A 15,265-nucleotide genomic window follows, 5' to 3' on the forward strand; every position below is an offset into this window, starting at 1 on the left:
GTAGATTAAACGTATTTGATTATTTATACTTATTTTTTCGGCTATGTAGTTAAATATTTAGGTATGATATGTCTTTTAGGATATTTTGAATGGATCTTAAATGAAATATCAAAATGTGATTGAATTATTCCGATACAACAGGATGAAATTCGTTGCAGTTAGTTTAATATATTTAAATAATTAATTAAATAAAAGGGAACAGGTCGTCATTTTGTTCAATAATATTTCATAAAATAAAAATATATTCCGATACCCTGGACTGCAAACTTTCCATGGGTTTGGTTATAAACTTGATATCAATAAATAAATGTAATTCAAACATATTATTGTGAACCATATCCCTAATGTAACCCTGTTTCAAAGGTCGTCTCCGACAGATTGTATCTCCGTTGAATACTCCGTACTCCGGCCATCCGCCAAACCAAACCTTGCCAAATAACCTCATGGATCTAGTAAAACTTAAAGTGCATTAAAAAGAACCTATTTAAACACAATTTTCAGTGAATCATTTACATATAAACAGTGAACTTATTTTAACCAAATAAATATTCATTTCAGAAGAATTAAATTGCTTTAGACTTCAGTACAAACAACTTTTCGCCGTACCACAGTTTTCTAGATCGTAAGTCCATGTTTGATTCACAATAGTACCCATTTAAAATATTTCATTTATTAATTCCCATCGGTACCTTAAAATATTGCCTGGTCGATTCACAACAGAACCTTTCCTTTAAAATTCCTATTTATCAGTTTCAATAAACATTTAATTAGTTGTAATAAAATAGTTACATTTATTAACAATTATTATTCACATTTGTTCGTCAATCAAATAGTTACATTTTATTAACAATTATTATTGGTATACAACAGTGCCTTTCTAAACCCTTTATTTATCGATACGCAACAGTAATAAAATATGAATGCTAAACCTGCTAAACCTAGAGTTTCCTAAACCTGCTAAACCTACAAAACCTAGAATTCCTATACCTTTTAAGTCTTTGTTCAATTCTCAATGGTACATGTTTCTAAACCAATTGTTCGATTCACAACAATACCCATTTATTAACAATTATTATTTACATGCATGTACGCCAATGACAATTTGTATTTTGTAGGAAACTTCGTTACTGAATAAACATTTTCAAGAAGTTCTCATCTATGTGTGTCTGGTAGAAGAGAGTGTTTCCCTAACCTAATTGCCTTTGGATTTGTCATTCTTCGAGTTACCTATCCTTTGCTTAAGTACATCCCGCTTCGAGTAACTTTTCCTTTTGTTCAGCTCACATTTCGATCTAGCCTTCCAAGGACTGTTCAAAAGTTAAACCCTCGATATGGATCCAATTATTCCGCTCCATCAGGACCCCCTGAATGGAGATGCCACATTTCCGCTCCATCAGGACCCCCTGAATGGAGACACCTCCGAGACTCCACACCAGGAACCTCAGAGAACCACTCTGCTCCATCAGGACCCCCTGAATGGAGACACCTCCGAGACTCTACACCAGGAACCTCAGAGAACCACTCCGCTCCATCAGGACCCCCTGAATGGAGACAACTCCGAGACTCTACACCAGGAACCTCAGAGAACCACTCCGCTCCATCAGGACCCCCTGAATGGAGACAACTCCGAGACTCCACACCAGGAATATACCCCCCCAAATACTAACAAACTCCCTCAACCTCCTCCCAACCACCCCATCCTGATCATCACTGCTGCTTTCAAGCGGGCCATCATGCAGAAGGACATCACCTTACTGGAGGCCTATATCATACAATACCTCCACCAACTGAAGACGAACGTTGAATTCCGGGCATACGACTGCCCCAACCTAAATGCATCTTACCTGACCGCCAAGAGAATCCTGACCTCTCTCACTGCCTCATTCACCCCTCTACCCACCTCTCCCCCTCTCACCAAACAAGCTCCAACACCTTCCGCAAGCTTTAAGCCCCATCAGGACCCCCTGAATGGAGACACCACATTTCAGCTCCATCAGGAACCCCTGAAGGGAGACATCTCCGGGACTCCAAACCAGAAACCTCAGAGCAATACTCCGCTATATCAGGACCCCCCGAATGGAGACACCTCCGAGACTCCACACCAGGAATATACCTCCCCCCCTTCCCCTCCTGACCATCCCATCCGGACCTTCACCAAATGGTTCCTGGAAGCAACCAAGAAGAATAACGCCCTCGACATAAGAGCCATCAATCAGCTGTTCATCACCATCTCCAGGAATGACACGGACTTTGTGAGGTACGACTGCGCCGCCCTCTGCTACGCCCGAAGAACCGCCATAGATCTCCTGAACTCCCATACCAACATGACCGCTCCTCCTTCCAACCATGATCCTCCAACCAATCCAGTCTCACTCACCAATCCAGGACCTCCAACAGAACCTGATCTGGCTGCCAATCCAGCCTCTCCTCTCAAACCAGATCCCCCAAACAACCTGGAACCTCCAACCAAACCTGATCCGCCCACCTATCCAATGCCTCCCTCCAACTCTAATCCTCCAACCAATACAGCCTCTCCGCTCAAACCAGATCCTCCATACAATCTGGAGAACCCTGCCGAACCTGATCCACCCACCCATTCAATCCCTTCTTCCAACGCTGATCCTCCAACCAATCCAGCCTCTCCACTAAATCCAGATCCTACAAACAGCCTGAAACCCCCAACCGAACCTGATCCGCCCACCTATCCAATCCCTCCTCCCAACCCTGACCCTCCTACCGATACAGGACCTCCAACAGGATCGGATCCTGCTGCCACTCCAGCCTTCCCGCTAAAACCGGATTCTCTATTTGTACCTGATCCGTCTACAACCACTGTTCCTCCACTCAACTCTGATCCTCCTATGAACCAGTTATTCCCATTCCTCGGCGTAGAAAAGCAGCTCCCTCAGGAAATAATCCACGGACTAGCAGAAGTCTCTGTAGCTGAGGATCTAGCTCCAGACAATTCAACTCAACATCTCCCAGCTCAAGACGAGTGCTACACNCTGCTAAACCTACAAAACCTAGAGTTCCTATACCTTTTAAGTCTTTGTTCAATTCTCAATGGTACATGTTTCTAAACCAATTGTTCGATTCACAACAATACCCATTTATTAACAATTATTATTTACATGCATGTACGCCAATAACAATTTGTATTTTGTAGGAAACTTCGTTACTGAATAAACATTTTCAAGAAGTTCTCATCTATGTGTGTCTGGTAGAAGAGAGTGTTTCCCTAACCTAATTGCCTTTGGATTTGTCATTCTTCGAGTTACCTATCCTTTGCTTAAGTACATCCCGCTTCGAGTAACTTTTCCTTTTGTTCAGCTCACAATTATACTTTAGTTTAATCTGGCACTTTCTGAAAAAGTATTTAAATATTGATGATTTTATGTTTTGGAAAGGGACTTAAATGTTTGCTCACATCTCTTTTTGCAGATCTACAGATTCCTCTTTAAAATCCTGTGGTGTTCATACCCTGCAAAGATAACGGAAATTAAGAAATCAAGCATTCCCGCATTGGATATCGACATCACACGGACATTTCTTTCAGTAAAAAAACAGCATCATTTTTATGATAAAGGAATTTAGATCAAATCTAAAGTGCAAACAACATTTTCTGAAATCTCTAGTAGAAATATCACTTTTTATACTAGCTGAAAGTCTTGTAAATGGATCGATACCCATAATCCCGTTCGCTTTATCTTGATATCCAATATCCTCTCTTTTGAATGTCCCTATACTGGTTCCGACCAATAAGATTTTTCTCATTGATCAACAAAAAAAGGAGATCAAGCATTGATCTCGATTTCGACAGTACAAGAGCTCTGGAGGTGTAAAAAAGTCTTATTTTGACATGACAAGCAATGGCTTGATTGGTCCTGGCTAAACTGAATTGTAAAAACTAATGACAATATGAAGATAATGTAGTTATGTAGTTATATTTATATACAGTGGTAACCAGAAAACTGTGGAATGATTGCCGCTATGGCTTTTTTATTTGTTATTTTGATTATTTAAGGGAACATTTTCGCAAAAGAATTGGTTACAAATGACTAAATCCTTTGTAACATTTTATAATGAAAAATTAGACGGCAATCATTCCCATGGTTTCTAGATACCACTGTATTCATCTATCTAGCCATCTATCTAGGACGGTATAGATGTGAGGTTAGCAGTGAAGCTCCGATGTTCTCTACTAAGAGTGGGTTCGGAGATCTTCTAGTTCTTGTTCTACCATCCTCTCCTCCTGTTATCCAAGGTACAGTTGAAAATATCCTTAGTTTTCTAATCACACATGAAATTAGGTCTACAGGATAAAATCAAGACAATTGCCGAAGGTTTAGAATATAGATAAGTTTGCTTTAGGGTGGAAATATTCAAAATATCAGAGCTTTTATAACAACTGCTGCGTACTCCTGACCAATTCGTAAAATATGTGACATTAAAGATGGGTTTTTATTGACAAATGAGGGATAGTTGAATTAGATATTCAAGTTTAACTATACGCGTAATTTCAAGTTACAATGCCTGATCTACAACCCTACCTTTACAAGTTTTGTCAGATCACATATGAATTAGAAATCAATGTTTATAATTTTGAAAACTGATTTTTTCAATAATGGTTTCTCTACAAAGGTGACTTTTCTCGAACAGTTAAACCTGGAAAAACGACAATATCTTCTACATAATGGATCAGACAAAGGTTTCAAAGTTACCTCTGTGAATCTGGCATTGAATGGTCCCTTGAAATAACGATTAAAGTCCCTTCAAACCAGCAAAGTGTAGTTTAAATTTATCGTATCTGCAGGTGGACGAGGAGATTATGCTCCGGGAGATTTTGTCCAACTAAACTGTACCTCATCGGAGTCAAAACCTGCAGCAGATCTTACCTGGTTTATCAATGATAGTAGAGCAGATCCTTCCTACGTAGTTCCTCATCCAGGTACATTATATAATATTTATAGATCCTTCCTACATAGTTCCTCATACAGGTACATTATATACATATATATATATATAGATCCATCCTACATAGTTCCTTATACAGGTATATTATATACATATATATATATATAGAGATCCGTCCTACGTAGTTCCTCATACAGGTACATTATATAATATTTATAGATCCTTCCTACATAGTTCCTCATACAGGTACATTATATACATATATATATATATAGATCCGTCCTAAGTAGTTCCTCATCCAGGTACAGTATATACATATATATTTATAGATCCATCCTACGTAATACCTCATCCAGGTACATTATATACAAATATATATTTATAGATCCATCCTACATAGACCCTCATCCAGGTACATTATATACATATATATATATATATATAGATCCGTGCTAAGTAGTTCCTCATCCAGGTACAGTATATACATATATATTTATAGATCCGCCCTGCGTAGTTCCTCATCCAGGTACAGTATATACATATATATATAGATCCATCCTACGTTGTTCCTCATCCAGGTACATTATATACATGTATATATAGATCCATCCTACATAGACCCTTATACAAGTATAGTTTATAATATATAGATCCGTCCTACATATTTCCTCATCCAGGTACAGTTTATATATAGATCCGCCTTACATAGTTCTTCATCCAGGTACAGTTTATATAAACATCCGTCCTACATATTTCCTCATCCAGGTACAGTTTACATAGAGATCCATCGTTCATAGTTCTCATCCAGGTACAGTTTATATATAGATTCGTCCTACATAGGTCCCCGTCCAGATGAAGTTTATATAAAGATCCGTTCTGAATAGGTCCTCATCCAGGTACAGTTTATATATAGATCCGTCCTACATAGGTCCCCGTCCAAGTGAAGTTGATATATAGATCCGTCCTACATAGGTCCCCATCCAAGTGAAGTTTATATATAGATCCGTCCAACATAGGTCCTCATCCAGGTACAGTATATATATATACATAGATCCTTCCTATATGTTTCTCATCCAGATACAGTATATTCATAAGACCGTTGGTATATGGTTTTGTTTCGATTAGATTTATTTTACCGATGTCTCTTTCAATCCTGTGAAGAAAAAACAACTTTTTATATTCTAGAATTGTATTGGAACTATTCTTGAGTTGACTGCAAACAATCCTAAAATTGTTTGGAAATAAGCTTAAATTGTTAGCAAATAATCTAAAACTGTTCAGAGTATAGTACAGAATCCCAAATAGTTCGAGCCAGGTTTTCACTTTAGAATCTTAATCTAAAATAGAACAAAATTTAGAAACGAATGTATCACTTGTCTCAAATTCTAATTTTCTATTCCTTACATCTTCAATCTATGTAACTTCACATTGGCCTAAAGCGTATAGTGCTGTCCCACAAGAATCTTTCAACATTTTGCCAATTATTCTTTTTAAACTAAAGAGAAGAAGCTGTAGCTCTAAAATGAGTATGCCTGTATAAAGTGATTAAGTAAGGTAAACCCCAAGGGAAAGATGCTGCGAGTTGCGACACATTAAAGCCGACCATGAAAAAAAACCATATGTGATACATACATCTTAATATATGTACATGGCATGTACATTGTAGTCTGTACATTATGATCATGTAACTATATATTCCTAGTTGTAACATCTCGAAAGACAGGATTACATACATCAACATCATCTCTATATCTAACTCTGGGACCAAACCATTTCACAGAGAAGGTTAGAAACAGCTACAGTTAGATTTTCAGGAAATGTAACAAAGTAAAAGGCAAAATATCCGCCAAAAAAAAACATCAGAAATCCGTGAATATTGGATCACTTTATCGGACATTTTGCTTTGTCCATCCAATGTAGAGCAGAATTATTTTTTTTGACAATAAAGGATAAAATAAACACATACAATTCTAAAATCTGAATTTTTTAGGGTTAATATATATAAATGTCCAGATATAATCTACAAAGGAAATGAGCTTTTGCCACAAACTCTAATTTTTTAATCCCTTTATCTTCGCAACCCACCCTATGTCATAGACATTTAATATTTCAGACTATGAGTTAGATCATAAAGTCTAAGTTTGAATTATAAAAGGTTTAAACCATAAGTTGCAAAGATATAGGGATTAGAAAATTTGAGTTTGTAGCTATAACTCAGTTTCTTTGACCAGATTTAGATCGATAAGTCTGATACATTTTGCACAGGATGCTTTTACTTAGTTACATGTACTAAATATTTTACTGCATTACACATACAGTAAGAACCAAAAACTTTGGAATAGGAAGACGACTTTTAGCCTCAAGTTATGACAATATAGACTAATAAACATGAGACACAGCACGGCAGTTTAAACATATCCATTTAACTAAATAAGAGTTTTAATATAAGTTACTATTGTAAAGCAATTTGCTGTGTAACTACTCAATTATTGCTTTAATGTATCCTTCCTATTGTACAGTTTTCTGGATCTTACTGTGAATAAAATTTCTCTTTAGAGCCTTTACTTATAAATGATGAGACTTCTGAGACGGTTGTACAGATTTTATACAGTGTTTCTTTATAGCTGTATACTTGCAGAATCATTAGTACACCTAATACTTAATTCAAGGCCGAAGACCAAATTAAACCTCTCTAGTTCGACAGAAGTCTCATTTTTCTTGTTTTCATTATTTCTGTCATTTAGTTTAATCATGTTTAATATTTCTCTCAATCAGTTTTCTTCTTCGGATTTAGTTTAATCATGATTAATATTTCTCTCAATCAGTTTTCCTCTTCTGATTTAGTTTAATCATGATTAATATTTCTCTCAATCAGTTTTCTTCTTCTAATTGTAATTTGAGTTTATTTCTTCATTTCTTCAGTTCTTATTTTTTTATCTATATAAACTAAATTCGTTAATGTACAGTATACATCCTAAAAATTTTAATAAATCAAAAAAAAGATTTTTTTTCATGAAGATTCAAATGCTATTAAAAAATGAGAATAATCAATGATTCAATTGTTAAATTTTCTAGTTTTCTTCATTTAAAAGTGATTAATGAAAATGATTTAGTGACAATAAGAAGTTTCAAAGTATCAACCTCTAATTTTCTTGTCTCAATATTATTGCAACCTGTGGCCGAATTTAAAGAATTTGAGCGGCGGTTTAAATTTAAGCCGCGGCTTAAATATGGTTGGTTCCACTTAAAATTGTATCAAATGTTTCAAGATTTAAGCCGGCGCTAAGTTTAAACTGGGTTTTGGCGGATTTAAACCGCGGCTCAAATTCTTTAAATTCCATCTCTGGTTGTGTAAATCTAAGATTATAATAGAGGCTGAGGAGGGTAATCATAATTTTTAAATTTATTTTAATAATTTTTCAGGGGGACATTTCCATTTCTTGTACAGCCTCCATCAAGCTTCTGGACTGGACTAACAATGCCAAAAATTATGCAACATTACATCATTAATGAGGAACTATACAACATTACATCATTAATAAGGAATTATGCAACATTACATCATTAATGAGGAACTATACAACATTACATCATTAATAAGGAATTATGCAACATTACATCATTAATGAGGAACTATACAACATTACATCATTAATAAGGAATTATACAATATTACATCATTAATGAGGAACTATACAACATTACATCATTAATAAGGAATTATACAACATAACATCATTAATAAGGAACTATGCAACATTACATCATTAATGAGGAACTATACAACATTACATCATTAATGAGGAACTATATAACATTACATCATTAATGAGGAATTATACAACATTACCTCATTACTAAGGAACTATGCAACATTACATCATTAATGAAGAACTATGCAACATTACATTATTAAAAAGGAACACTACAACATTACATCATTGATGAGGAACTATGCAACATTACATCATTGATAAGGAACTATGCAACATTACATCATTAATAAGGAACTATACAACATGCATTAATAAGGAACTATGTAATATTGATGAATCTATAAAATGTTCAATATTAATATTCTTTATGTTCTAATCCTTCCTAAAAATAATCCTAATAATTTTTTTCTTTATTCTTTCAACTCAAATCATATTATCATACATATCTATATAAATAAAGTCAAAGACCAATTTGCCTCAAATTGTGTTTGCGTAACTCAATAGAACTACGGGAATGAAATTCTAAATTCAATGGTAGATTGTTGTGGGAAATGTTTAGTTTCCAGCACATTACATTAGTCAACCTTGGTCTTTATATTCAAATCTCTTCAATAGCAAATTATGCCGCATCTTTACTTGAATAACATGGGATAGTATTTTAGCCATTTCCTTGCTTGTCCTATTCTAAATAAATCCACAAATAGTTTTCAATTAAGATCCGGGCCTAAGAATATATATAGTTTACATAACAATCACGTCTTGAGTTAAATGAACACAATTCTATACGCTGATTACACGTTTTAAACAGAAACAGATGTTCTGTCCGATAAAATAATTCCTACGTTTGTATTTATCCAAATTCTATCAGCGACAATCTTTATAAATCAATCTAGATCCAATCCAAACCCTTTACTCTAATCTTTAGACATTAGACATAACCTAATTACTTACTAATTACTTTTTCCCCATTTTGCATAATTTATGTATTTTATCAATATTAATATAAATATTCTTATATTCTTCAAATAAATATTCTATCAATCGTTTTAATTTAAAGTTCTTGTTTCGGTATATTTATTGTTAGTTTTTTAAGAAATGCAAAATAGGACAAGAAAATTTGAGTTTATGAGGACTCTTCTATTTTATGTATCCATGCTAGCTTTCCTATATATTTTCTATATATTTTCTATATATTTTCTATATATTTTCTATATATTTTCTATATAGCTTCTACTTGATTATACGGAATATCAAATAGAAATGAACTGAACACTATGCTGCAGTTGACAAAAGATACTGATTTAACTGATCCTAGAATTTACAATACAACAGGTTTGACCTCTAGTCCTAGCTTCGGGAACTTTGATGCCAAGTATATTTGATCTTGATCTCGATATCCACTGTGGCAACCTTAAAAAGGAATTGAGTCTTTCTCAAGAACTAAATTTCTAATCCTTGCAACCTGAATAAATCTAAATATTTCAAACTTTTATCATTTGGTTTAACATAGTTCATAGTTTGAACGTTTTCAGGTCTACGTTTTGTCATCCAAGAATATAGGGATTAGAAAATCTGAGTTTGTGACAAACACTCAATTCTTTTGATGGATTCCTAAATTTTAGCTCCGAATTTTTAATTAATTTTTACTGAATAATCCAGTAAAATTAATTTCATTCTTTGGACGTCAAAATATACGAATTGCGGCTTAATCTTTGAATTCGCAGCACTAAAGTTTGACTTCGGGAACTTGTATGCGAAGTATCAGTATCCACTGTGAAAATCTTTAAAGGAATTGAGTTTTTGTCACAAACTCAAATCTTATGATTCCAATATCTTTGCAACCTGATGGTGCAAACATTTGATTTTTTTCAAACTTAGATTATTTTATAATTAAGAATTAGTAGTTTGAAATATCTAAAGTCTACGACATTGGGTTACAAAGATATAGAGATTAGAAAATATGAGTTTGTGGCAAAAACTCAACTCCTTTAAGGGATGTATCGATATCCACTGCGAAAATCTTTCAATTCTCAATTTTATCTACGAATACGGGTTATCTAGTTACTGAGGTCAAAATTTTGCGTAAAATTACGTTTTTTACCTCGAAATCCACTTTGGCAATTTTTAATACTTTGGACGTTAAAAAATACATGAAAGTTTGACCTCTTGTCCTATAGTTTCCAGAAATTAAAATTTTGTATGAAAAAGCGTTTTTGATCTCGAAATCCATTGTGGCAACTTTTAAATTTAAGGAATAATTACTGAAGTTAATCCTGCACAGGATATCCAAAAATTAATCCCAGAATTCACAGCATAAACCAAGGTTGACCTCTGCTAGGTTAGAATATATATATTCTTGAATTGTTCTATTACTATAATCCCCTGCTCTTCCAATATCCAAAAATTAATCCCGGAATTCACAGCATAAACCAAGGTTGACCTCTGCTAGGTTAGAATATATATATTCTTTAATTGTTATATTACTAAAATCCCCTGCTCTTCATTTCAAACTGAGAAGAACGAAGTTGGAACTAATTATTCTGGTTCAAGAAGGGACCAAACTAGTTTTATGATTTAACAACTTTTCCATATTTGAAGCATTTAAAGATAATTTTCCGACAATAGTGTGAAATTTATTTTTTATTTTCAAACAACTACTTTGGTTAGTAACAATTATATCAACCGGTTCAGTTGCGTTTTATATTTATTTACAAAATAAATTCTGATTAATTATTTTGATATAAAAATTTAGAATTAAGATCACAATAAACTGTAAAGAAACTTACAACTTTTACAAGTTTGCATCATTTTAAATAATTAAAAATTCACATTTGCGTGTTTTCATAAATCATTTAATTTTCATAAGAAAATATGGTAACTTTTTTATAAAAAAAACATTAAAAAATAGAAGTATTTTGACAAGACATTCACAGAAAAATCAATGTTTCTAAAGTTTTAAAATAATTAAGATTTTGTCCCACATAAATAGGGAATATATAATACTTCAAAAATAAAGTTTTGAAGATTAAAAAAATGTTTAAAAAGCGATCTGATAAAACCCTCAAATATTTTTTTCCTTTTCAAGGAAAAATCTCTGGAACAAAAAGAATTAAAAAATACATTTATCAAAAAAAAATACAAAGCTATCATTATTTAAAGCTTAGAAGATACTTGGTATCTATAATTAATATAAAACTAAATATGTTTAATGTTTATACATTGAATGTCAAAAAAGTTTATAAATCTCAAATGTTTAAACGAACAAGCTTGTTGACAATTTGTGAAAAATTAATATTGCACTTTTTCAATATATTAAGAACTTCCAATTTCTATATTTGACCCAAAATCAATCTCAAGGGAACATAAATAACCTTTTTGCATTTTGTGATGTATTTTTGTGTTTTTAAACGAGTTTTAGTCTAGTACTGTTTCAGTAGGTTGCAGAAATTATAAATCGAATATAAAAGAAAAGCATGTTCAGGTATCTTTAGAATAGGAGCGAGGTTTAAAACTTGGTGGAGTTTGTCCAGAGTAAGGTATGGAACCACCACCACACCATGTAACTCTTCGGTTCGGTGTTAATCCAGGTTTCGGAGATATTACTCCACCCTGGAGTAAATCCAGAAGAGTTGAACCTGAGAGAGAATCCTCTTGTGAACCTTGAACCCTGGGGCTTAAATCTAGTTCTGGATACTCCGGGATTGGATTGAGACGCCCAGCTTGAGGTTTAGAAGTAACACTCGGGGATGGGCTCCATCCGTCTCCAGGGATAGGTTCAAGGCTCCGTGGATTCAGGATGGCAAGGATTTCATCAATGGTTTGATCATCATTGTTCAACACCTGGCTAGGAGTTGAGTAGGGAATACTCAAACCACATTCATCTCCTTGTATCTCCCTGAAAACATTAAAAAAACGATGAATATAAATTTCGCATTTTTTTGACGATTCACTTGAAAAATATCAATCCTAATCTGGGAAGGGGGGGGGGGTTGAATAGGTTTAAACTTAATGAGTATTTACCTGATTCTTTTGTTAACTGGGACAGGTTCATTTCTCCTGGTTGGTTGATTCAACGGAGAAATATTTCCATTATTACCGCGACCACACCAGGTTGATCTTCTCTCCGCTCTCAGGGGACTCTCAACCTTACTGGACACAATTTTCATGTTCTCCTCCATATCCGTCATAGTTCCTGTCTCCCGTGTCTCCTTGCTCCTCTCCGTCCTACCCCTGGGCTCCAGAGAGCAGACTAGATACAGGAACAGTCCTGCCAACAAGATCAGAGAGAAAACAATAATCTTGATTGTGTTCGATGAATCCTGAATATTTTCCTCCAGCTTTACAACCTTCTCCGTGAGAGTTCTCATTCTAGATCTGGACGAGGACTGCTCCTTGCTGGACTCCTGGAAGGACTCCTTAGCTCGGATAACAGCTTCAAGGATCCTTTCCATATCCGAGGTCTGTATAGAGGACGTCATGTTTAGCTTCTTAACCAGGAGAGATAAGGAGGTCGTATTCTTCTCTAGAAAAATTTAAACAAACATTAATGTTAGTTTAAGAGATAGTATTCAACAAATCTGCGAAATGAATTACAAAACTGAGTTTCCGAGTGAAAACTAGACAACAGCGAGTATTGGACATTCTGACTCTTTAAATTATATACCATTAATAGTTAATTGAAGGCTGCGAAGTTTCATCGGAAGGGAAGGTATCTCTACCTCTTTTTTATTCAAAAGTACAACATTTTGAAAAAGACAATGAAATATAATGGAAACCAAATAGATTCTAGTACAATAGATGGCAACGTAAAATTTGTACACTCTCAGTACAGCTGCATTCTTACGTCACACGTGTCAACTCAGTTTTTGTGTCCGACAAAATTATTATTAATAGTGATGATAAAGTGCTTATCTAAAAAAGTGCAATTTTATGCTTCTTTATTTTCTGTCTTTACACTTTTTATTTAATCTTGAAATACATGTCAACTAATGTGAGACAATTTCGTTTTCCTTGTTATATTTGACACTTGTGACGTCGTGTATAATTGGTCCATTTCTATGTTGCCACCTATTGTACTTGATAATCTATTTGATGGAAACAAACATGATATTATGTTATTTTTCCTATAAAGAGAAAAGCTGAAAATAAATCAATAATTATTACTTATGACATGATCCAAACTGCACATGATTTAACTTTTTAAACAACATGTGTTATGTAATACTTTACAGCAAGCGTTTTGAAGAAGAAATAAAACTTTAAAAGTCGTGGATTTTTTACCTAAACTTTTTAACCGAGAATTCAGTTTCACCAGAATACTCTCCTTCCCTCCACCATCTTCCTTTCCTACTTTAATCACTCCTTCCCCTAGAATCCGTCCTTCTCCTAGTATACGTCCTTCTCCTTCTTCTCCCAGTATCCGTCCTTCTCCTTCTCCTCCTTCAATCCTAAGTTTAGTTTCCTTCTGAAGGATTTTCAACGTAAGATCATCTATGCACGTATCATTCCTGTTTATACAGATAATATGAAAATATTCCTGTTTATACAGATAATATGAAAACATTCCTGTTTATACAGATAATATGAAAACATTCCTGTTTATACAGATAATGAAAACATTTACTGAGAATATTTTGCGATGTAAAATAGTAAAAGGATTTGAGTCTTTGCCACAAACTCTGATTTCCTAATCCCTATATCTGAGCAACCCAATGCTTTTGATAAATTAATCTAAGTTTAAAATAGTATAGGTTTACACCATCAGGTTGAAATATTTAGGCATTAGAATATTTGATTTTATGAGAAAGACTCAGTTCCTTTAGAATGCATTTTTAAGCATTTTCTTGAAACATCCATTTAAAAACATTATTTCATTAGATATTACAAATTTAAATAATATTCAATAAAAATTTCATTTTCATAAGTTCTAAACCCATTCTTAACAAGAATTGTTTATTGGAAAAGAATTTCCACCAAACTTGGCCTTTTTAAATTCATGAAGCTTTTGGTTTCTTAAATTACAAACCAGGTTTTTATATTTTGCTAAGTTATAAAGATTTTTCTGTCCTGTTTTATTTTTACTTAAATTGTCAAGAAAATTTTTTTAACGTGTATAAGAACGTGTATAAGAAAGTGTATAAGAACGTGTGTAAGAATGTGTATAAGAACGTGTATAAGAACGTGTATAAGAACGTGTGTAAGATAGTGTATAAGAACGTGTATAAGAACGTGTATAAGAAAGTGTATAAGAAAGTATATAAGAACGTGTGTTAGAAATTGTGTAAGAAACTGTTCAAGAAAGTGTAAAAGGGGTAGAAAAAAGTGCAGAAGAAATTGTTAATGAAATTGTTTATAAAAAATTGTAAAAGAAAATGTAGAAGAAAGTGTAAAATAAGTTGTAAAAGAAGTTGTAAAAGAAATTGTATAACAAATTGTTTCAGAAAGTGTAAAAGAAATTGTGTATAAAAGAGTATAAGAAAGTGTTAAATATATTGTAAAAGAAATTGTATTAGAAAATGTTAAAGAAATTGTGAAGAAAGTGTATAAGAAAATGTAAAAAAAATTGTGTATAAAAGAGTATAAGAAAGTGTATAAGAAAATGTAAAAGAAATTGTGTATAAAAGAGTATAAGAAAG

The 15,265-nt window shown here is 33.6% G+C and overlaps 2 protein-coding genes across 2 annotated transcripts; one reads left to right on the top strand and one right to left on the bottom strand.

Moving 5' to 3' along the window:
* Nucleotides 1–582: 582 nt before the first annotated feature.
* LOC111715854 (proline-rich extensin-like protein EPR1) lies at nt 583–5,200 on the top strand. Its single transcript, XM_023491246.1, has 5 exons — nt 583–622; nt 1,116–3,066; nt 4,121–4,264; nt 4,814–4,948; nt 5,190–5,200. The coding sequence occupies exons 2-5, from the start codon at nt 1,332–1,334 to the stop codon at nt 5,198–5,200; spliced, it is 2,025 nt and encodes a 674-aa protein (XP_023347014.1). The 5' UTR covers nt 583–622; nt 1,116–1,331.
* A 6,116-nt stretch (nt 5,201–11,316) lies between these two features.
* On the bottom strand, nt 11,317–14,137 carry LOC111715853 (SUN domain-containing protein 2; the record flags this gene model as incomplete). Its single annotated transcript, XM_023491245.1, is given in 3 exon segments — nt 11,317–12,525; nt 12,651–13,152; nt 13,911–14,137. Coding segments are annotated over 3 exon segments (1,147 nt in total), but the record flags the coding sequence as incomplete, so codon positions are not given.
* Between the last annotated feature and the right edge of the window lie 1,128 nt (nt 14,138–15,265).

Source organism: Eurytemora carolleeae, unplaced genomic scaffold (genome assembly GCF_000591075.1).
Source record: "Eurytemora carolleeae unplaced genomic scaffold, Eaff_2.0 scaffold1886, whole genome shotgun sequence".
NCBI classification, from domain to species: Eukaryota; Metazoa; Arthropoda; class Copepoda; order Calanoida; family Temoridae; genus Eurytemora; species Eurytemora carolleeae.